The sequence below is a fragment of the Marmota flaviventris genome, chromosome 4, assembly GCF_047511675.1.
Source record: "Marmota flaviventris isolate mMarFla1 chromosome 4, mMarFla1.hap1, whole genome shotgun sequence".
NCBI classification, from domain to species: Eukaryota; Metazoa; Chordata; class Mammalia; order Rodentia; family Sciuridae; genus Marmota; species Marmota flaviventris.
Genome location: NC_092501.1, coordinates 143,290,841 through 143,315,856, shown reverse-complemented (window position 1 = coordinate 143,315,856; position 25,016 = coordinate 143,290,841). Strand labels below are relative to the sequence as shown.

At 32.0% G+C, this 25,016-nt stretch overlaps 1 protein-coding gene across 8 annotated transcripts in view; it reads left to right on the top strand.

Moving 5' to 3' along the window:
* The window catches only part of Pan3 (poly(A) specific ribonuclease subunit PAN3), a 137,654-nt gene that overhangs the window by 66,307 nt on the left and 46,331 nt on the right, over positions 1-25,016 (top strand). For 7 of the 8 annotated variants that reach the window (XM_071611580.1, XM_071611584.1, XM_071611583.1 and 4 more), the window contains one exon: positions 1,712-1,859. The exons of the other annotated variant lie outside the window; for it this stretch is intronic. In XM_071611580.1, the coding sequence (XP_071467681.1) occupies positions 1,712-1,859 (148 nt within the window). The remainder of the gene's footprint in view (positions 1-1,711; positions 1,860-25,016) is intronic. 8 annotated transcript variants of the gene reach the window in all.

Genomic DNA, 25,016 nt, shown 5'->3' with positions numbered 1-25,016 from the left:
TTCACAATAATTTAAAACATATGTAAGGTGAAAAACTCAGCTTTGAAATTAGTCTAGTCACTGAAATCATAGGGTTTGTGTGAAAAGCTAATGCTTATTTCTCAAGAAAATACTAAAAATGTTCATATGTGTATCTGATTTCTCTTGTGTAGCTTTGTTATCTCTCTAGTAATCTAGTAATCCTGAAGTCCTCATCTTTTTTTGCATTCTGTTGCTAGGGTATCTGATGGCTTTTTTAAAATCTTGACCTTGATTTCTAAGAAGTTGGGGTTAACTAATACTCAAGAGCTCTGACTTATTTGTCTCATGTTAGAAGCCATTTGTTCCCTTATAATTAGAAAGTACTATATAAGTAAAATGCAGTGTTTGTTTTCTATTCATTTAAAGAACATGCCACTATATTTTTGAAAACTTGAGATTTTGAAGGATTGTTAAAACTACATTTATGTGATTTTAAAAAAGATATTTTTCCCCTTTGCAAAATATGTTTGGCTTGGACCTGATTATTATTTTTTACAATTTTGTGTCTTAGATAATGGATTAAAAAAGATTCAACTCTGTATCTCTAGTATATTTCATTTAAGCCTGGATTTAGCATTTTTTTCTGTATTTTATTACTGTGTGTTTAATTTTAGATGGCTTATATATGCTAATATTTGTTTTAGAGTTTATAAATTAAGTTACCCTGTTGACTTGTTACCCTCTAAATTAGTATTTTGGACTCTTTTTACAATTTTTTTTAGTTGTAGATGAACACAGCACATCTATCTATATGTCTGTCTGTCTGTCTATTTAATGTGGTGCTGAGAATTGAACTCAGTGCCTCACACATGGTAGGCGAGCTCTCTACCACTGAGACACAACCCCATATTTTGAACTCTCGGTAGTTTAAAATGTCTTTCATATCAAATAAGGAAGCTGTTCTTGGGTTGTATAGTAGTTCATCTTTTCATTGTCTGCCTCCTACGGAAATTCACCGTGCACAAAAACAGAGTTTTTATGAATTTGATATTAGATCTCTTAATGTTCTAGTAGCTCTTAGAGCTGGAGGTACTATCCTCCTTGAATATATCCGAAGTTGTATCATAGTACCACTACGAAAATTTTTTCCATGTAATCTCATGTAAAATATTTCTGATGTCTGTCATATGATGGTACTACACAGACATTGGGGCTTGTATTTATATTTACATGTATTTTTGGGGGGTCATGATTCCTCCCACGTGCCCTCCGCCCTTTGCTCTGTTACTTAAATACATGGCATAATATTGGGGAAATGTTTGTGCTTACAAAAAGGGAAGTGATTAATTTTGGAAGAAAGGTAATTTTGACCTTTATCCTGGTAGAAGTGGTTTAAAGATACTAAATTTGAAACTTGTTGCTCAGTTTTGAGGTAGTCTCAACTTCCCAGTTCTCTAAAATGTGTTAAAATAGTTAAGTAATAATGCAAGCTTGACAGTAAGGGCAGATTTTACATGTTACTGAGATTGAAATTCTGTAAAAGAAAGATTGACCTCCTCAAATTTGATGATCAAATTTCCTTTAGAATTGTAATCAATCTACACCAAAGTGTGGAAACTAAAACATGTGTAAAACCTTTCAATAAAATATTTTATTCAGTAAAGAAAACATTGTGGAGTAATGCCTAGTACATTCAATGTCTTTTTTGGGCCAAAAGTATGTTAACTTAATATATTTGATTTTTAAATAGACACCAAATCCTACTGCAAGCGAGTTTATTCCTAAAGGAGGATCAACCTCCAGGCTGAGTAACGTGTCCCAGTCAAATATGTCTGCCTTCTCTCAAGTTTTCTCTCACCCTTCCATGGGAAGCCCTGCTTCTGCTGGATTAGCACCAGGTAAGTTGAGTAACTATTTCCAGTGAGTTCCAGATATCAAATCTGTAAGCACCATTTGTTATTAATTTATAAGAACTGAAATTGAATTGAATGATTCACTTTTGAACATATTCTAAACTTTATGTTCTAGTTTTTTGGTACATAGACCACATATGTAGTTGAATTATAAAGAAAAATTTAAATATGAATGAAATTACATATAAGAATTTTAAAAGCACAAAAATAAATTTATGGAAGGAAAATGATTGTTTAGGAAAAAAGCTCTGGACCTTGGTGTTTCCCTAGTGTTTTTAAAATTAATAATAATGCTATTTTACTCAAAATAGAGGGACTGCAATGTGTGTTTATGACTCAAAACTCTTCCTTTTATACTAAATGTCTTAAGAAAAAAATATTCTAAATACATCTTTGGATGCATTACATTTCAGATGTTTGATTATGAATGCTATAAAATTGGTTTAGTATTACAAGTAGTAACAGGAAACAAATGTACTGCATTGCATCATGGATTTTTACATAAGGAAAACTACTTCTCAGTCATTTTCTTCCAAGTATGCCCATTATGGCAGAAAAATTTGAGCACTTGGACTCAAGGGTTCTGAGGCATAGTTCAGAGTGACCCTTTGAGAGACCTATGGCTCATTGAAGTCCTCTTTTAATTTCAAAATTCATGCAGTTTTAAAATCTACTTTCTAACATTCATTTTAATGTAAAAATATTAAAAAATGTCTTCGATAATTAAGATCATTCATCCTCATTGCTGTGTGTCTTGATTTGGAAAGTAAGGTAGGCAAAATTGTACTGAATTCACAGTAAGTGTTGAGCAAGTTGTTACCCTGTAAAATGTTTGAGCTGCACACACAAATTGTATTTCTAGAACCTGTTTTGGAAAATCGTCACTTGATCTTAGATGTTTTATAAAACAAACAAAATGAAATGGACACACTAAAAAACCCCAAAAGATATATTTAAATCTTTGCTGGAACTAGTACTGCCTCCAGGGCTTAGTCCAAGATACATAAATCTTGGTTTTGATAGTGATATCTAATTCAAGAGGAAGAATAAGAGAAGATTAAATCAACTCTAGGGAACAGAGCAACTGTTTTAGCATATAAAGTAACTTAGAGCTTGTGTTACCCAGGGTAAATAACTACCTTATATTGTGAGGGATTAACTAGTGCTTCCTTTTCCCCTCATTTTCTCTCTTGCTGTCCCCACTAGTGCCCACTCTCTTCTCCCTTGTTCCTTCATCATTTCTTCTACCATGGTGTTTTTCAGATTTCAGATAAATTTATAAACTTTCCCTTCTTACCTAGAGAGCAGTGTCAGAATTGAATATCCCTGGTAGCCTAAAAGTTTTACTTGTAAGTAATGCACTTCTATGATATTGCTCCCATTGAGCTGTGTTCACATTAAAGAACATAATCTACATGTCAGCTATCCAGACTTTTGAATACTGTTAAAATTGAATAGTGTTAAAATTTACCGTTTATATATATATATATGTGTGTTTGTGTGTTTTTAATGTACAATAATGGGATATATATGCCAATGAAAAATGTGGCTTTCTTAATAATATGTTTTGTTGTCAGAAGTAAATACATTTGATCAGACTGTTTCAGGCTTGCCATTAAATTTTAAAAGCCTGTTTTCATTTGCTTCCCCCCCATCCCCGCCCCCAAGTGTTGGGGAATCAAATCAGAGCCTCATGCATGTGGATACATACTATTATCACTGAACTACATGCTCAGCCCTCCTAAAAAGTTTTTAAATAATGAGGAGTTGGAAATATTAAAGGGAATTTTAGATTTTGAAAATAGTTTTAAAAATCCGTTAATACATGTATTTGTTTAAGCTTTTCAGTAATATTAACTTGTTCATGGGTAGGTGTTTCAGTGCCCATTGGGTATCACAATTGAAATGTAGGGTCAAATTAATAAATTTTAAAACTAAATTAGCCGAGAAACTATTTACTCTTCTGTATGTCTCTAACATAATCATCTATTTGGTAGCAAAAGTAATCACTCTCTGGAACCATTGGAAATGGGTCAATATATCATACTAAACACACTCTTGAATTCTTCTATTATTTCAAAAGTGTTTATTCACATGACAATCAGCTAAGTTAAAATATTTTCCAAATGGTGAATGGTTTTGCATTTGTTATTTCTTCATATTTTTTTCTTTCGTTTAACACTCGTTGGAGATAATCAAAGAAAAAACTTAAGTGTGCCATCCAGCCAGAAAATCATTTTACATTTTCAATGTCTTCCATAACTTGTTACCTGCAAATATATTTTTTCAAGGGCACGAAAGTTTCTTGACATTTCCATTTAAGGCTATAAGTTTACATTCCTTAGAGATGTTATAATTTGTCTTTAATATTTTTGGTCTGCTATAGTAGTAACACTACATTGATAATTTTGTTATAATTTTTTCTTTTGTTTTTAATTATCCCCCAAACTGTTGCCTTTAAAAGTATGTCAAATTATTGTTTTTCATAAAAAGTATGAAACATTAAATATTTTGGCAATTATGTGAATTAGAGCAATATAATTTTTCTTATATAAAGAAAAATATGTATCTAAATGTTTTTTGACCAAAGGTATAAAAATATTTGAGCAAAGTTGAATTAGTCGCTAAGATTTTTCATTTCTGAAAATTATAAGGAACAAAAGCATGTCTTATGTAGTGTAGGCCCTGAGTAAATAAAATTTCTTGTTTAAAATTTGTTTGGATCACTTAAAACATGCAAAGTTTTTTTTTTAAATAAAAATATTTCAATGCAAAAAATAAAGCTTAATATGGAAGTTATTTGAATCTATTCATAGCTAATTAGATTTAAAAGTAAGTGCTAAAGATATGTGATATGTCAAGTTTCTTTTGAATCTTATACAGGTATTTTATTTAAGAAATTAAGATCTGTGGACCTAGTTGTTTCATGTACATTTAACCTATGAATACTAACTACATTTATAAGTATCCTAGGTGATTTTTTAAAAACATTTAAGGCATGTTATTTACCTTGACCTTTATTGTCTTTGAGAGTCTGTACAATTATATGTATATTCTTTTATTTGTAAATGTGCATTTTTCCCTGGTCATGGCATCTACTATCTTTCAGAGGTTCATAGTCTTCTAAGAGTTAGGAACAACAGGTTTAGCACACATAGCAAGATTAATATCCTGGCTGCGTTTTTAATAAAAATACTTTAAGTAACACACAGTCTAAAGATAAATTATACTAATACCTCTTGCATAGCAGAGCATTTTTAATAGGTCATTAGAAATAAAATTATGCTATGATAAATATATGAAATAATAGTTTATGCTTTAATCTTCTCTGCCACAAAAACAATTTAATATGAAAACTATGCTTGCTATGAAAAACAAAGTAGTTATAAAAAAATGGAAACATGCAATGTTTCCAAACATGCAAATGGAGTCCCCAATGTTTTTGTTTTTGTTTTTTGATGAGGAGCTTTTCATTGCACTATAAATGCTTGCTATTCTTTTTTCATCAAACATTTTCCTAAGAGTACTTTAATTTGTTAATAGACTTGGTAAGCCATGACTTAGTATACTTCTAATTATAGCAGTATTAAATTGATAGTACCACAGTATGATTAAAAGTAAGAGAGGCAAGCAACACCATCAGCATAAATTTCTGGATAGTGTGCTTGATCCATCATCTGCTTTCATTAACAGTCGTGACACAGGAATTGAACATTTTTATTCTGTTTGATTATGGGCATTTAGGAGGGGCAGAGATGAGTCCTTAAATTTGAAAATGTTACCTTTGATGTATAAATTTTATAAAAGAGCCGTACTGACTTTAGCATTTTCAAATATTCATTCCTTCAAGATAAGGACAGTGCAGATTTTTGGACCATTCGTTATATAAATAAATTTCATGTGATTGATTTGGGGAGAATAATAATTATGCTATTAAACTTAGCATCATCATTATTTGTTTTCATTTATTGTCAGTTTCATTGTAGATTTTGTTTTCCTCCTCCTTGTTTTTGCCATTCTAGGAATCAAACCCAGGGCCACATACATGCTAGGCAAGTGTTCTACCACAAAGCTACATCCCCAACCCTGTTTCTTTGAGGGGGAAAAAAAAAAACTCAAGGAAAATTTTATGTTCTTAATCCAATTTTTTTGAAGTATTAAACAATCATTTAGTATGTAGTTTTGACAGTGTTGGTGTCAAATTGATGGGCAAAAATTGCTAATATTGTTATTTTTATTTTAATCTTGGGAAAGGTGTGGGAGAAAAAAGGGGAAGAATAGAGGAAAAGGGGAAATGAATATTTACTCATTCTTACTCAGAAATACTAAAATATTTTATAAATGGAAATGTTAAAAATAGTCTTCGTATGATGTTGAAGGTTTTGGTAAGAAGATCTCTTTAGTTTTTAAAGTTCTATACTAAATAAATGATAAAATTTTGTGATTTATTAACTCTGTGGCATTTCATATTATAAGATGAGGAAATGAGGTTAAGTTCATCAAAATTGCATAGTAGTTGGCTTAGGCAGTAATCTGCTATTGGTCATTAACCTAGGTGGAAACTTTGAGGTTTAGTAGTGGCAGTTTAAGGTGGCATTCCTGACAAATTATCATCTATTTTGTGATTAGTAACTTATAGTAATAAAGAATTCATTAGCTCCAGGGGTTCTCCAGTTGGATTAAAACAGTTTTGTATTATGCTGAGCTAAATTCTGTCTGTCTTCCATTCACTACTACTTGTTCTTCCTTTTTTTGTTGTTGAATGGAACTTCCTACGATTGTAAGTTATTTTCTTCTTTAGACTAGTTCTGCATATGTGTTTGTTCATAAAACTGATCTAAGACTGAAAGAGAATATGGCAAACCTGAGGAAAATATTACTTAAACTAATAAGTCACATAGGTAAAACATTGTGAACTAGGCAGATGATAAGGACTTGAACACTAGTGTGAGTAAAATCAAATCTACAGATATGTCTACTAAACTGTATTAGTGATTTTTGAGATCCAGTTAATGAATATACCATTGGGAAAGTAGAAAATTTCCAATAGGGTGTATCTATGGTTTTTGCAGTATATCTAAGCTAATATTTAAAATTTCATTGTATATCTAAGGCTGTACATTAAGGCATTCAAAAACACCATAAGCTATCACTGTTGATTATTTTGTGTTTATTAATTGATATTATTTTTGAAAATAAAAATTATAGAAATATATAGTTATTAAACATCACCATGTTGAATATGGAATAACTATTAACAGATTTTCTTGTGATTAGGTTTTGAGAGCCCACCATTAAATTGATTCTGTGGGGTAATTAAGTAATTCTGCTGTAAATTTATTTTGATAATTCAATCTGAACTGATTTTTCTGAATTGTTTTTGTAATTTTAATAGAAGTAGTTTAGCATTAAAATATGCTTGAAATGGTTTTGTATATTAATCTAGATTTCAAGGCATATTACAAATTCCTTAAGAAGAAAGGACCATGGCATTTCTCATTTGGAACAAATTTAGGTGTGAATGGTGCTTAATAAATGCTCACTCACTTAGTAAAAGTTTATTTTTGTCTTGGGAAATAATTTTTTTAATTGATGCATATTTCTTAAGTACAGGGAATTTTAATGACTGAGTAAACCTCTTTGAAAAACTTCTAAAAACTGCTAATCATTTTAAAAGTAATTTTAATTATTATTTTAAAATTGCATGTTTCCATTTTTTTATAACTACTTTGTTTTTCAGGTATATTCAGCAGACTCATTCAAACCTTTCAAAGTTCTCTAGCTTGAGAATTCTTTTATACCTTAAAATATAAGTTTGAAAAATTAATTATTTTATCATTAAGATTAGGAGTCCCCAATGTTTTTGTTTTTGTTTTTTGATGAGGAGCTTTTCATTGCACTATAATGTTGAGCTCATCCCTTAGGGGTTGCTCTGTTTATGCATGTGTATGGATACAGACTGTAATGTCCCAGGGAAGGTTGTTAATAGTAGAATTGTAGGAGTGTAACAAGGTTGGGAATGCCAGCTGTCTATATTCCCATCCCAGTTGGGAATTTCAGGAAACTGAGGCAAGACGTTTATGACGCAGAGGGGGATATGGCTGCTGGCAGCTGGCTTGGAGACCTGTCAGGTAAGGCTTAAACAGTTACCGGTAGATAAGATTCTGCTGGTTGGGGAATCCTTGGTTAAATTGTCCTATTAGGTTTCAGAGTTCTTCCTGTTTAAATCACATTGTTGTGGCTGTCTTGTTCCATAATTAGTGGGTAGGGGCTGGATGGGAAGTGGGTAGGTGTTCCCTTTAACCATAGGTTACAGATTCAGTGATCTACAACTGCAGCAAAGTCTTCCTGCAGCTCTGGGACTGCTTTCATTGGATTGTGACTGGATGGCCTTTAGAAAAAACGTGGTACCAGTTCTTCAACTAAAGTGGCTGTGGTTTCCATATACCACGTGGTGTTTTTGTTTTAGAGTCTTTATTTCTTCTGTAAGAAGATATTATTAAATGATTTTTTAAAAGTCTTTCAAATCTAAAATTCTATTGTTTAGTGACACATGGATCAGTAAACAGCTATGAAGATGGTGATGAGAAATAGAAAAAAAAAGAGAGTGTGAGTTTGTATTAGACTTAAAAGGAATTTTAAATGGCAGATAGATTTCCTTGTAAATAAAAAGTCCTGTGACGTCTACTTGTATTTCATAGGTGGAGATGTATAAGGGAATTATGTTTTAGCAATATAAAATTAGAGCCTGGAGTGAATCAGTTTGTTGTAGTGGTTCTGAATGAACAGAAAGAACATGTAAATGCCCAAGAATGTTTGTGATTCTTAGCTGAATGTGGAGAATTAAAAGTCGGCTCTTCTCACCTCCACAGTCTCCCCCGACCTCTACTTCAATCAGATAGCTGCAGGGATTATTTCTTCTCTAACTTTTGGCTCAACAATACCTATGGCATTTTAGGTACCCAGTGGACAGATAGTGTTGGTGAATAAATGCTCTATGCTGTGTTTTACATGTATAATTAGGAGTGGCCCTCTAATTCTGTTAGAATATATAGCTGCTTCTACTACTTGAATTATTCCTTGAATTATTCTTAGCTCAATTTACTGTGTCTTTGAGATGTGTAGTTTTCCTAGAATAGGGAATGTGAGAAGGGAATTAGTAAAAGGAGAGTTATTTTTAAAGCCTCCAATGTACGTGGGCATGTAAATCATAAGTAACCATGAGTGCTAGCAAAATCCCAGATGTGACAGTTTTTATGGTGATATGTTTAGTTCTGGATTTTTCAGTCATGAATCTGTTAACATGTTGATATGTTTGAAATAAAATGTTTTCTTATGATTTCCTAAGTGTTTTCTCTTAATTAGATGTTATTATGCAGATTTTAGAATGGTGTTTCTATAAAAAGTAATTTGCAGTAAATAGTCACTTAAAGGATAGGGTAATGGGTGATATACCTTTGGAAAAAAAAACTGTATAGATCAAAAGGATATTGATATACTTTTAGTCACCAGTTGCTCTCTAAGCCATAGTTAACTGGGCCATAATCTTATTGCCCACTGTGAAGTATTGTTAGGTTAAACAGCCACAGCAAATAGATCCTAAATGTAGAGGGTAAACATGTCAAAATTAATTTTTTGTTTTAATAACAGTTCAGGACAGATATACAGATCAGCTAGGATGTCCTTTACATAGCTTATTAGGGACCCAGGTCAAGTGGCTTAGCATCTTTCCAGTCAGAAGGGAGAAAGCAATGAGGAATGTGAATGGACTTTTGTTATTTTAAATAACTAGACTTCGTTTTTCAGTTGATCCTGGTTATTTCATGAATATGCATTTTGAGTTATTATCTCACTTATATCTTCTAAAAATATATATGTATTTAATCTTTTTGTTGTTGTTTATTTATTTATTTTTTATGTGGTGATGGGGATAAACCCAGGGCCTCATACATACTAGGACAAGTGCGTACCACCGAGCTATCTCCCTGGCCCTCATTTATATCTTTTGAATCTATTTTTTTTGTTTTTAAAGCTCATCATCACCTCCTGTGCCACTAAATTGCTGATACTGGCCTCAAACTTTGTGGTCCTCCTACCTTAGCCTTCCAAGTGGCTGGGATTATATATGTGTGCCCCACATCCAACTTATCCTGTACCTACTTTAAGAACATCAACAGAGCAGCTACAGTAACCAGTTTATCTAGCATCAAGGAACATGAATCTTTTCAAGATATTTGATTTTTTTTTTTAATATCAGAAGCTTTGGGTTTTAGTTTTTAGGACTGTATTTTTACCAATTTTCTACTAGAAAGGTTGCCAAAATTTATAGTATTCTCTTGCTTCCCAAAAAAAATAATCTTTTTTGATGACACATGCTCAACAATATGTGCCTTCGTAATTGTACTGAGCCAAAATACAATTGATATTTTTTAGGGATCCAGATTTATAGAGCAGTTTGTTTTAACATTACTTATTTAAGATCTTTATCCTTTTCATAGGCCTTCTTCCCCAAGGCATTAGATTATAATTCCTCTTGCCTCTGAATCTTATAGTACCTGAAAGCATTGTGTATTGTGTGAATCACCATACTCAGGAAAGTTTATTAGAGCTACTTTTGAGTTCTTTATGGCTTTTTATTGATGACTCTGTTGTACTCTTAGTATTCATTCCTCAAAGATAAGATGCTCAAATTTGAGAGTTCATCATAATTAACTGGAGGCTTGTTAAAACCCAGTGCTTGCTGAGTCCCATTCCCAGTTTCTGACTTAGAAGGCCTGGGTGAATTCCTTTAATGTGTTTTTAGCCGATGCTGTTTCTTGTCCTGGGACTTCATTTTAAGAACAATTGTTCTGTTTAAGGCTTTATCCAGTTCTCCAGTCCTCCACTCCTTCCTAAAAACCCTTCTTCTCTTAGTCTGTTGAGGGCTAAGAGCACAAACACATCTTTTAATACTTTTATTTTTTTCTTTTAAAATAAGAGAAAGGTGGGATAGGGAAGATTGAAGGGAAAGGGAGAATACTGGGGAATGATATTGGCCTAATTATATCATTGCAGCATGTGCATATACAAATATATAACAGCAAATTCTGCCATTTTGTACAATTATAATTAACCAATAAAAAATAGGGCAAATAAGAAAAAGGGTTTGAATTGTTGACTGTGAGTAAGGTAACAAGACCTTTCAATTATCCTTTGGCTGAGGCTTGTTTTGCTTCATTTCTGGTTCATGTCTGTGTTCTACACTGAGATTCTTGTTGAATTTATTGTTGTGGTAACCACTGAAGCACAATCAGGATCATAAATATAAATTGAATAAAATTGGGCCATTGGAATTTCTTCTGCTTTGGTGATATCAGTGGGCAAAAATAATGTAAATTAATTATTATATTATGTTTTCTAATAAATTTTTTTAGAGTACCTGGAAATTGAGTAGCTTAAGTACTGTGGCTAGTTAAAATTTTAAACCCTATGGGTCTGGAGCTAATAGTCAAATATCTATTATTTACATGTGGCATTTTAATGTGTATGCTTTACACCTATTACAGAAAAGAAAATATTGACTAAATTGTACTTAAAGAAATGAGAGTGTTCATTAATTCAATCATAATGCTTTTTTTTCATTTTTTCCTGATGCTGGGGATTAAACCCAGGGCCATGTGTATGCTAGGCAGGTGCTTTACTACTATGTACATTCCCAGCCCTCACAACATTTTCTTGAAGTCAGACTGTAATTTTTGTTTTTAATTAATTAAAAGCTTGTATTCATATGACAAGAATCCAAAATTAAAATGGCTTTTTTTTTTTTTAATACCGGTGAGTAATCCAGGGGTGCTTAATCACTGAACTATATCCCAGCCTTTGTATTTTTTATTTTAAGACAGGGTTTCGCTAAATTGCTATGTTTCTGAGGCTGGCTTTGAATTTTCAATCCTCCTCTTGCCTTAGCTTCCCAAGTCACTGGGATTTCAGGCATGTGCCACCATATCCGACTTTTTCACATTACTTTTTATGAATATTTATAATTAATCTTCATAGTCAGACACTTGGAGCAAGATTTTTCTCTTTTTTTTAGTTATAGATGGACACAATACCTTTATTTTATTTATTCATTTTATGAGGTACTGAGGATTGAACCCAGTGCCTCTCACATGCAAGGCAAGCATTCTACCACTAACCCACAATCCCAGCCCTTTGGAGCAAATTTGGAGCAAGCTTTTTGTTTATAAACAAAGCAGTGTAATTTATTACTATGAATGAAGGATACTGTGTACTCATAGATATTTTCTATATTGCTGAAGAAGAAAAAAAACACAGTTCTTTTAATACAAAAAATGAATTTTCTGCCTAAAAACTCTCCTTTCCCTGTTTTATTTTGATCTTTTGTTTAAATAATCTAAGTTATGAATGAAAAGAGTGTCACCATTGAAAAGGCTAGGAAAGATTCTATCATTTGAGGTTATTTGGTTGAGTTTGGGGATAGACAGGGAGGCCACCATTCTGTTTGTCCAAATATTATACTGACCAAAGTAAGTTAACTACCACACAGCCTAGGGGAGTAAAGTTCCTAAAATTAAGTTTAATTTAATTAAAACTCTAACAGTAGTTTTTTAAAAAGTGGGAAAAGTGGACAAGTTAATCAGATATTTAGGGATTTAGGGTCTGCATTTTACATGTATTCAATATTTTAATATTTGTTGAGTTAGTAACATTTTCATCTGAAAATGATGCTATTGACAGAGGCAAGGCTGAAGTTCAGGGATGATCACTGTGTGGAACTGTGGAAAAGAAAGTGAGAGTACAGATTTGATCTCCATCAAATATTGTTGAGGAGTGTGTGGTTGATAAAATTTAAGTAAATTTGTGCAAAGAACTGAAAGTATTTGCTTTTGACCAATGTGATTAAATATATTTTGTGAGAAAGCCTTTTCATTTTATTAATGTTCACAATGTTTCCTCTGTAGTCCACATAATCATCTATCATAAATAGATATTCAGCCATGTTATATAAATCAGTTGCTGATATTTTTTAGTGAGAAACCAGAGAAGGAAACCAAGTTGCACTTTTTTGACCAGATCCCTGTGCCTTCTATTAGCATTTTACTTTTTAAGAAAAGTAAATAATATTTTATGGGAATGTGTTGAAATTTGTCCATTTTTTTTGCATAATAAAATATTCATATGGGTCTGGGGCTCAGTAGTAGAGCAGTCGCCTTGTGTGTGTGAGGTGCTGGGTTCCGATCCTCAGAACCACATAAAAATAAATTTTAAAAATAAAGGTATTGTATCCAACTACCACTTTAAAAAATATGTGTATATGTATATATATATGTATATATATATATATATATATAATATTTTCATAATTTTTAAAATAATTCATGGTGTTATAATTGGATGTTACTGGTATGCAATAATTAGATAAGTATTTTAAACTTTTCCTGTATATTTGCCTACAGATGAAAAGGACCTGAGTTCTTTTTTAACTTTAGTTAACTTGTTACATATATTTGTATATAGAAGATGAAGTTCTAGTAGCTTCAACTTTAAAAAGAAAAATGTGTAAAATGCATACTTCCTTCAGAATCTAATTTTCTTACATGTAAAAACAAATAATATCCACAAAATTAGGCATACATATAGGAAGAATCAGAGCAAGTACTTGGATAAGGGACCTTTTAATTTGAATTCTGGGAATAACCTTTATCCAAAAAAAAATTTTTTTTAAATACTTCTTTATATAGGGTTTAAGCTGTAATACATTAACAAGAAAATGACATTTATAAGTAAGATCTATGAGGAAATCATGCCTCTATGAAATAATAATCTGTGAGTGAGCATATATCATCTTCCCTGTCATTTTTACAGAATGAGGTTTTTTTTAGATTTGGCCCATTCTAAAACTTACTGAATTTACAGATTAGAATTCTGTTTTCTTATTCTTTTTTTTTTTTTTTTAAATGGTTGTCCACATGCATGTAGTTAAGCTGGAATATTAAAATTTTTAAAAATTCTCAAAGGCAAATGTACTGATGTAATTGGAAAAATTCATAGCTTGTAGCTTTGTATGGTTGTTTTTGTTAATTCTTAAGTAAAAATAGAGTAAAAGTTGTACTAAATAATTTCACATGCCCTTTCCTAAATTTATTAATAATAAAAATAAATCTCAATTTAAATTAAAAACTACATAATAGATAATTGAAGTTTTGAAGGATGTATTTCTTATGTGCTTATATTCCATATGCAGTTTGATCTCTTCTGTAGAGGAGTTTTTTTTTTTTTTTGTTTTTGTTTTTTTTAATTTGCTCAAGTGCATTGTTTCTTAATGCTTTAGGAAGAAGCAGTCATTGGAATTGTGACTTCTTTCCTTTTGAGGAAAAATACATTATGTGGTTTGTGTTCATTTTTTTATGTTGCAGATTAATTCTGTGTTTTGAATATTATATGTATTCCTTGAGGAAGATTTAGAGCTACCTCAGGATGTCATAAAATCAGAATAGAGTTGAAATAGGCAAACATCAGGTTGATAGTCTTTCTGAAATCTACCTTATTTCCCTAATGTGAGAGCTCTGAATTTTCCATCTTTATTTGTATAAAAAGAATATAGTTGTTATATGAAAACTTTGGCTCGTGAAAAGTAATTTATTTTAATAGAAATATGTAGTTTTGGATTAAATAAAATGACTAAGTAAAATGTCCTCAACTTCTTAAATGTTAAAAAATTTTGAGAAATTTAAAGTTTTGTTGAGGGTTTTTTACTTCTCAACTACTGAAGATAATTTTGTATGCATCTATGTTCACAGGAAAGAAGATTATTACTCCATGGAGAACTGGCTTGGAGAAACTTTTAAGCATATTTGTAGATTGGGTTTCATCATAAATTGACACTGTGTTTAAACCAAAATCAGTGGGGAATATGATCCCACCCTCAAAAAAAAAAATGATCTGTTTGAAACATAATTTGGAAAAGTAATTTTCTCTTTCTCTTTTGCCATTTTAATAATTTAAGCTTTCCGGGCTGGGGATGTGGCTCAAGTGGTAGCGCACTGCCCTGGCATGCGTGAGGCACTGGGTTCCATCCTCAGCACCACATTAAAAAAATAAATAAATAAAGATATCGTGTCCACCTAAAACAAAAAAATAAATATTTAAAATAATAATAATAAATAATAATAATGATTTAAGCTTTCAATACTAGTGTACAATAAGACAAAGTTCTTGCAGAGTTTAGTTATGTTCATGAAGTATTTCAGACTTCAATGGATTTTTCTCATGGCTTGAACCATTAATACTAGAAATGGTGAATTAAATTTAAAAAAAATTAACTTGGCTCACTGTTAATCTTTTAATAATTTACCAAGGATGCATAGCACCATTTCCTAAGATGCTTTTAAAATGTACATTCTTCGCCTGGTATGGTGGTTATTCCAACTATTTGGGAGGCTGAGGCAAGAGGATCGAAAGTTTGAGTCGATCTTGGTTGAGACTGCGTCTCAAAATAAAAGGGACTGGGGATATAACTCAGTGATAGAGTATCTTACCTAGCGTGCACCAGGCCTTGGGTTCAATTCCTACTACTGCTTCATCCCCAGAAGAAAGTACATTTTTACCTTGTTTCCCACTTATATTTACCAATTTTATTTCTCACACAGATCCTTCTTGTTCTTTCTCTCCATTTCTGCACATGTCTGTTTTATGAAGTCTTTTAGGTAATTCTAATGCCCAATACTTGCTAAGAACTGGTGCCTTAGGAAGGTTGGGGCAGTGGAGAATCCACTAGTCTTGGTACAAGGAGGGGGAACAGCTCCCACCTTACTTTCTTTTCCATATGTTTATAATCAAAAGAAAATTGTCAACATATTGTCTTAAAATTGTTCATGTTTGGGGTGTTTTGGTATGATTATTATGTAGCTATTTTCCACGTGTGCGTGAATGCATAATTTCTATATAAAAAGTTGTAGGTAGCAAGAATCCTAAACTAGAATCTAACTTCAGTTCTCTCTTTAACCAGCTAAATGATAATAAAAGTTTCCTAATTACCAAGGAATCCATCCTACAGTAATTAAGATATATTGTTTTGTTACCTCTGTCCATCTTTAAATTCATTAATCTTTATATTTGATTTGCTGAATTAAGGTTTTTTTCTTGTCTGAGCTTTTATGAGTTGATGACAACTCTCTGAAAAATGCTTGAATAAGAAGCTTAAAATTTTTTTGCTTCCTTTTCCTTCACTAGCTTATAAGATCCTGTCATTTGGCTTTCTATAATATTGCTAAACTGATTACTTCTCTCCATTTTCATTCCCTCATCCTAGACCAAGCTGTTATCCCCTCTATTATGTACTATTCAAGCAGCCCAACTGGTCTACCCTTGCATTTTTACCCATATAATAGCAAAAGTAATCTTAAATATAAGTCAAATAATTGCTTTCTAATTGTTATTAGAGTACAATCCAAGCCCCCTACTGTGGCTTGCATAAGCTGTGTCTTGAATACTTCTGTAATCTCACTGTCACTCGTTCCCTTAATATACTCGGTTCTGGCCATATTATCAAATAGGTCAAGCTCCTTTTGACTCATTTTCTTTGTGTGTGTTCTATTTGTTCTTCCCATAGCATGGCTGGTTTCTTCTCTTCACATAGATCTCAGCTAAAATGTCATTTATTTTAAAAAACCATAGAAAAAAATTTCCATCACATTACCTTGTTTATTTCCTTTTTAGGAACTTTCATATTTATATAAAATGGGATGGGGAGTTCTCTTTACAGCCACTGGAATATAACTTTCATTGTGATAGGAACCATGTTTAGTTACTTAGTAGATATTTTTTCAAATTAAAATAACAAAATTTACAGTAGTTTCCTTTTTCCTGGTGTTTCCCATTGTGCAGTTTAGACTATCTATAGTCAGCCCAAAAATATTAAATCAAAAATTTGAGAAATAATTTATGAATTTTAAATTGCCTACCATGAAGACTCCCTCTATCTTGCTTCTTTGGACCAGGACCTGGATCATCCCTTTGTCCACCTTATTCATGCGGTGTGTACTACTTGGCTGTCCTGTTTATTCTAGATCACCTGTCTCAGCATTGTACTGTTTGTTCAAGTAACTTCGATTTTACTTAATAATGGCCCCCAAACACAAGCATACCAAAATCTGGCAACTTGATTATGCCAAAGAGAGGCTGTGGAGTGCTTTCTTTAAGTAAGAAGACATATGTTTTCAGGAAAGAAAAAATAATCATATGCTGAGGTTGCTAAAATCTGTGGTAAGAATGAGTCTTCCATTTGTGAAATTGTGAAGATGGGGGAAAAAAATGCTGATTTTGTTGTTGCATCTTACATTGCAAAAGTTATGGCCACAGTGCTTGAAAACTTACTTTAAATAGAAAAAGCATTGCTTTATAGATTTTGGTACTGTCCTGGTTTCTGGTATCCACGGGGGAGGGGGGGGGGTGTTTTCGAATGTAACTAAGGGTGCACTACTATACTAGTAAACACTACCAGCTTTCTTTTCTGAATAAATAAGTCTAGATTCTTCCAGTCTACTTCATGTCAAACCTACTTTACTATCAACTGGAATATCCTATTCTTTAAGGATATGTATTTGAACATGGTCAGTCTTTTCCCTGTCTTTTTGTCTTCTTGGACCTTGCTACATGGAAAACTCCTGTTTCTTGAAATCTTGCCTAGTTTTCATTAATTAAGATCAAATACCTTATTCCATGATACCATTTCTATGTCTCTAGACCTTATTGTCAAATTTTATGCTTTGATAGTATTTTAAAGTATCTCAAATTTTTTTTTAGATTTTGTCTGTTATTTTTACATATGGTAATTTTCTCCTAAAATGCTTCTGGAGGCATTTTTATTATTTTGTTCATTATTGTGATATCACTTAGAGATTTATAGTAAATATTAAAATTGAAAGATTTTAAGCACCTTAAGTATGAGCCCCAGGTTTTATTTCTCAAGTTCCTAGAACTTTGCTCAGTACCTGACCTTATACAGTGGTTCCAGGAAGCTTCCATATGTTCTAAAGATAGTCACCTGTGTTGATTTAAAAATACAGATTGACCCTATCCCCATCGAAGATTAACTGAATCAGATTTGAAGTATTTGCCTTTATCTTTGTTTTAAAAAATACCCAAAGGAGATTCTGATACATACCCCTTTACTTCTAGAGAAATAAAGTTTAAAATGACAGAAATATTGGAAGGGTGGTGAGTTTCATCTGATTTGAATGAGGATATATAGGGGAAAAAGTTTCATGGAAAAGGAAGTATTTGAGATGGATTTTAAAAGGTGGAGAGGATTTCATTAGAGGTTTTAAACATACAATTGAGAATCCATGAAGTTTGTTGACTTTTTTTCCCATTTGTTTTAACCAATTTAACATAATGGAGAAATATTCTGTCAGTGAATTTTGAAAAAGTAATGTAATCTGAGTTAGGTAGAGACTGAACAGATCTAAAGAAAATCCCCATTAGGCATTAAGCATGGTACTGAGCAGAAGGCTGGGAGCTGTTTTTTTGTTTTTGTTTTTGTTTTCCTCTGCTGGAATAACCCTTAAAATGCTGATTGTGGGAAAATCCTTGGATTTTGCTTGGAGAAGCTAGGTTAAGGCAGGGCCATTTGCGAACTGGTATTGTGTGTGTGTGTGTGTGTGTGTGTGTTTGTTTTTTTGACAAAGATCCTTGGTACCAGTGTATATTGGCTAAATGTCAGCCCTAAATATCATCATAATACAAGGGTTGATGATCCTCATGTCGGTTTAAATTATAATTATTTAGTTCATGTGGATAGTTCCCTTCACAGAACTGTTAGGCTCTTAGTTACTGCTTATGTTTTGTAGTGTTTCTTTTTGATTTGTCTCTTCAAATTAATATTTTTAAGTAATTTGTGTAATATGAAATAATCCAAGCAGTAGTATTTCATTTTAAAATTAGTTGCTAGGCATGTGAAAAGGTTGGATAGGGCTAGAACATGGGGGAAATAACAGAAAATGATATAGAGACAAAAGAATTTAAAGTACCTGATACCACCTCGGAATCTTTAACTATTGCCATTATCTTCCCAAAATTTGACACATTGTATTTTGGGGATTTTCAGATGTGGGGAGAAGAGACTTGCCGCCATCCTGACTTGTTTACAGACCTTAACAAGACTAGTAGTAGAAAAGACTGAAAAGATGTGCTGGAATATAACCTCTCTGTTTATTAGGAACGGGCAACCAAATCTTAAAAGATTTAATTACCACTTCTATCCTTAGGGAACTTGTAAACTAGGAATGCCAATAGAACTCTCATGAAGTCTATATATAATCCCAAATTTTAAATTATACAGTACAGATAATACTGGCATTTACAGAGTCAGGTTTATTACATTAACTCAGAGTTATTAAGTGAGATTAATAGTGCTGTGTAGTATTTTGTTAAATACAATAGCTTGACATTTGTGGGTGAGTCTCCTTTTCTGTATTTTTTTTTTTACACAGTAACATGAGAATTATGTTTCACATGGATTATTTGTTTCATTTAATCTGAGTCCTTGTGCATTGAAATAAAGATTATTGCAGAATCACTATCTTCCAAATAAAGAATCTGTATATATGTACAGGAGTCCAGGAGACTTTAGTTTGAGGTCTTCATTAAGATAACCTAATCCAACACAAATTAAATAATGTTGGTGTTGGTATGTTAAAAAACGAATGCATTATTAATTGGGGCCTACTTTGTTGATTTAATAAATAAGTAATGGGAAGTAAATAAAAATTTCAAATCAAGCATTTGCTGAACTTTGAAGCATTTCTGTAAATGCTTCAGTTTTTCAACTACTAGCAAAGAAGGCTTATTTCTCAGGAGAGACTTTACCAATTTAAGGAAACTGTGAGGCTTTCACTTTTTCTCAGTAGAGATCTCATTTGAACTATAGAATATAGAAAATTATGAGTGTCAGTTTTCTATGGGTAGTATGTAATAGCTATCATTCATTGCTCACATACTATGGGAGTCTTGGCTCTTTAGGCCTTTTTTTTTTTCCTGGAATTATGAAAAGCTGGGAAAATGGGGAATCAGCAAGGCATTTTAAAAAAAGCCATTAATCACCAAAATGTCCAGTGCCTATTTCAAATGAGTACAGTTTTCAAGACAATGCATGGTTATTACTGTAAAGTTCTCCACAAATCTGATATCCAAGGCATTGAAATTATTAGCTGAGTAGCAAGAATTTTCCATATTAGAACTTGGAAATGAGAAGGAAGTATTTTTAATTAGGGTATATTTGACATTTGATTAATTAATGGCATTGATAAATTTTTTAAAAATGTAAAGTTGTACTGGTAGTTGTCATGATTCTGTCTGGGCACAGTCTTGTATGGAAACCCTTTAGAGAAAAGACAAAATGATATTACATTGTTTTGACATTAGCTTAAACTCTTTGGTTTTCTTTCTTTCTTCTAGTTTTGTTTTGTTTTCACCTGCCTTCCCCATCATAGCTTATTTTTTAAAACAAATAACACAACTCATGAAATGGAAAGCCTCCTTTGTTTTGTTGTGTATTTTTGAAACTCAAAGGCTGTGCATGTTGATTTATTTGATTTTTTTTGTTTGTTTGTTTTGTTGGCTTTAGACATGCTAAGGAAGGCAATTCACTATTTTAAATCTTGAAACATAATATTACTCTTTAGCCTTTTATTCAAAATATTTTCTCTTAATTACTGAATGAGAATTTTGTATTTAAGGAATGATGTAACACTTCACGAGTTTATTTTTATTAGGCAAAACTACTCTAGACATGTCAGTTGCTTCCGGGTGTAGATGTTTAATTCATCCCACCCCAACACATACACTAGAAAGCAGCTTTTGAAAGATAAACAAAATCAACTTTAGCCTTTAGAATGCTTGTGGTTTATAAGCCCCACATATTTCCTCAGTGAGAAACCATATGATTTGTGCGATAGCTTTTCTCATAAAATTCATTAGCTGTTTAACATTCTTGCCGTAACTTAGTGAAAGCTTTAACCAAGAACTGCTTGTGGCATACAGTTGCCAACAGTTTATTGGCTACTTCTGTAGTTGAAAGGAAGTTGAACTATTTTTTTGGACCCAATAAGTTTGTCCTTTCCACTTGGGTGTTGAAAGAGCTTATGAGCAGTAGCTGTTCTGATTTTTGTTGGTTGTTTTCTCTAGGGAACAAGCTACCCTCTGAGTCAGCACTGGACTTGAAGATAAATCCTACAATTCATGAAACTGACTGATTCGACTAAAGGATGGATAGTTTGGGCAGCGTTGGACAGCTCTATGAGGGGTCTGTTTGTTTAACTGAAGGGATTGTTGAGTTCAGCAACATTTAATTCCCCTAAGCCAAGGGGTTGCTGTTGTGAAAACAGGGTTTGTGAAGGAATCAGTTTTGGCAATTAACATCAATATTCTTAATTGACTCTGTTTTCATTTTATCCACCTAACATCATGGAACAATTCTTTAAAGTGTAGAAAGTTTGCTCCTATTTGCCAACTAAAATTTGTAGTTCCTGATAGGTCAGCATAGGATTTTTGCAGTTATGAATCTAAGTTACCCTTTTTTCACATGGGGTTATGGACATTTCTCTCAAGTAAACCTTTTGGCACTTAGAATATTTCATCTTGGTGGCTTGAAACGTCTAGGATTAAGTGGGACCTAATTTGATTAGTAAATATTCACTAAATCAGTGAACAGTTTATACTATCAGCTTATGGCTAATATTATAACATGCTTTTTTGATAATAATTGTCAAATATTAATGAGATAATGATTTTTACCTTTAAACTTTGTAGAATTTTTGTATTAGTATTTGAGGAAATGAGATTTATTATGTTTAATTAAATGATTTCTGTGTGTGTGGAATCTGAGGAATTTTAAAATGCCACAGAAAGAAAAAAATCTTTGTACCTTAATTTTCTAGGCCATAATAAACTTTGTAGGGATAGTTTGGATTATCTTTTTGAAGACTTGTAAAAACAAGCAGGGGGACAAATATATTAATTTTAGTTATTTGAAAGACAGTATGATTTAAAATATATAAAAATAATGGGAATTTTACCCAAATTACATAAGTAGATTATTTTAAACATCTTTTAGGCTAAAGATGCAAGTAGTCATCCAACATGCAACTTTGAAAAATGGGGCTTTAAACAAATTTGATTATATATACAATCTACTTTGGATTTATTAGTTGCATGATTATTGTGATCTTCTTAAGCATGGTATTCTTAAGAACAGTTTAAGCCAGTTTTAAGAATTATTTGCAAAGCTGAATTTGATTGAAAAATGAAATTATTATGGGAACAAGTAAAGGCTACTATTAGCTTTTACTTTCTCATTTTGTTGAAGTTTTTGATGGTGGGGTGATTTGTTTTATATTGTACAATGTGTTCTGGGATTAGATCCACAGTTAAAACATACGCATGCTTATATGATTCTTTTCCCAATTTCTATTTGTTTCCATTTAAACTTTCTTTTCTCCCCCCATCCGGTAGCTGAAAAGGAATGGCAAAATGTTCCCAGTTTAAAATAGTCAATATAATATTAACTTTTAAAAATTTTAACTTAATGGCAGTATCTCGAAGAAATATTACTGTCTCATTGGACAGAAAAGTGACCAAAGCCATAATCAAGGTATTCCTGGATTCTAAGTTAGCATTTCTTAACAAATGTATACCATCAATTTAATATAGCATTTTGGGAAAAAAATTTCAAAATATGTACATTTAAGAAAATTTTAGTGAAGTTCAAAACATTTATCTGTATTAATAGAATTCTTTAGAAACACTTAAATTCTAATCCAAAAAGTTGGAAGATCCTCTGAATCATTCTTGTTTATAGCAATTAGCTTTATAGTAGCTTGTTTCTTTTTATAGTACCTCGATCTTTAGGATTGCCACAATAATTTTCAGGCTTTATTGCAGAGTACCAGAAATTTTAGCAAATGTTTAATTTGGTCATATCAGCCTCCTTCAACTTTATTATTTCCGGATATGTTCAGGAATTTTAACAATTCTTCATTTAATCACATTTTCTCTTTGTACAATAACAATAGTATTTTACATAGCCATTAATGGTTTAAGTTAAGGTTAAATTCAACATCATGAGGGTTCTTCTACACAAGGCTCTATTAGCACTCAAGAGACATAAATTCCATGTCTCATTACTTTCATTGCTGACTAAAAAAATCACTCGAAGTATGTTCAGCCCCAGTTGTAGAATTTGTTTAAAAAAAAAAAAAAAAGATGAGGAAAAGGTTGGTCTGCTGCTGGTTTAAAAATTGGAAATTTTGAAACATTCTATTCAAACTTTGTCAGATTCATAAATTAGATTTATGTTTTTATTTATATATTTATTATTTATGTATTTATTCTTGTTTTTAATTTTGATATGAAAGATAATTATGAATTTAATTATGACTCTTCTAATGGAGTGATTATTATGGAAGCAAAAATAGCAACTAAGGATTTCTAAATTTAGGGTTTTTAAAATTATATTCTCTAAGATAATAATTATAACTTTAATTTGCTCAAATTTATGTTTAGGGTTACTCAAAAGATAAGCTTACAAGAAATTCATTTGATTGTTGGTAAAATTATTAAGTTCACTCAGCTTCTTTATCAATCAAATAACTGTACTATGTGGGGAAAATGCACATTTTAAAACATGATTTATGTGCTTTTTTTTCTCTTAAAACTATTCTTACCACTTTAATATTACTGGGTGGTGTTTTCTCTAATCTTTGTCTGTCTTTTTTTAAGTCCCTTTTTTGATGTTTTATTAGTGTGGGACTGCAGATCAAGCCCAGGGTCTTGAGCATGCTAGGCAAGCAGTTTATCACTGAACTATATCTCCAGTTAGTGTTACCTTTTAAAAAGCAATATACAAGGCTGGGCTTGTAGCTCATTGGTAGATCGTTTGACCTAGCACATGTGAGGCACTGGGTTTGATCCTCAGCACCACATAAAAATAAATTAATCACATAAGTTAAGGTATTAGGTCCATCTAAAACTTAAAAAAAAAAAAAAAGAAAGAAAGTATATACATTTATTTAATTATAACTATCTCCCTGGATACTTTTTGTGTTATTAATTTTGGGATACTTTCCAGAACTAGAATTTCTGTGACAATAGCTGTAAATAATTTTTAAGGTATTGAAATTGAAAATGATTGTTAAGTAGATGAAATTTTATTCTAAGGCTTAACTTGTTTCATTAGTATATATATTTAGGTAATAGAGATACTGGAGAGGTAGTTGATGAAATGCACAGGTTCATAACCTTCCTGTATGAACTATATTTTGTCAGCTGTTTTTTCCAGCAATGGAGTATGTACTATTAACTTGTAACTCTTTCTAAACATATAAGGATATAAGGTAGTGGAATATATTCATTGCCACAACTTAAGGATTTTCTACTTTTTTAAACTTTGGTTTTCTTTGCCCTTCCCCAAGGGATATATTCAGATAAGAAAAATAAAACTTTTTCCTTTGTATTTCTCTATGACAATATTCAGTATAGAGCAGAGTTGTGAAAAGATGGTGACTAACTAGAGACACTTGGTGATGTCTGTGCAGAAATAAGTTAGCAAGCTGAAGACACTACTATCCTTAAAAAAGCCTGCTTGTTAGCTTGCCTCTCAGCTGTTGTCTGAGAAATTAAATCCTGGATGTTTTCCCACTGTTCCCATGCTGATAAGGGTGGTTTACTGTGCTTTACCTTTGCAAACAATGTGATTTGTGCTGCACACCTTTATTTCCATGAGTTTGGAATTCTGATATGTGCTACACAGAAGGTGCCCATATGACCAGTTCACTATCAAAACCTTGGGTACTGAATCTACTGGGTTTCTCTTACCAGACAGATTGCAAACATTACTAGGTGCAGAGGGTATTCTATGTGGCCTTTCTGATGAGGAGAGAGCATAGGAAGCTCTCCACGAAGTCCTCTAGAGGCCACCTGTTTCCTTTTTCCTGGCTGTGTACTGTTTACTGTGTTGCAATAATTTATCTTAGACATGAATGAATGCAAGTATATGTTGTTTTGTGAATTCTAGCAAATTTCTGAACTTGGAGGTGGTCTTGGGGACTTCCAATTAAGGATCTTTGTTACTTAATTTTTTACTGA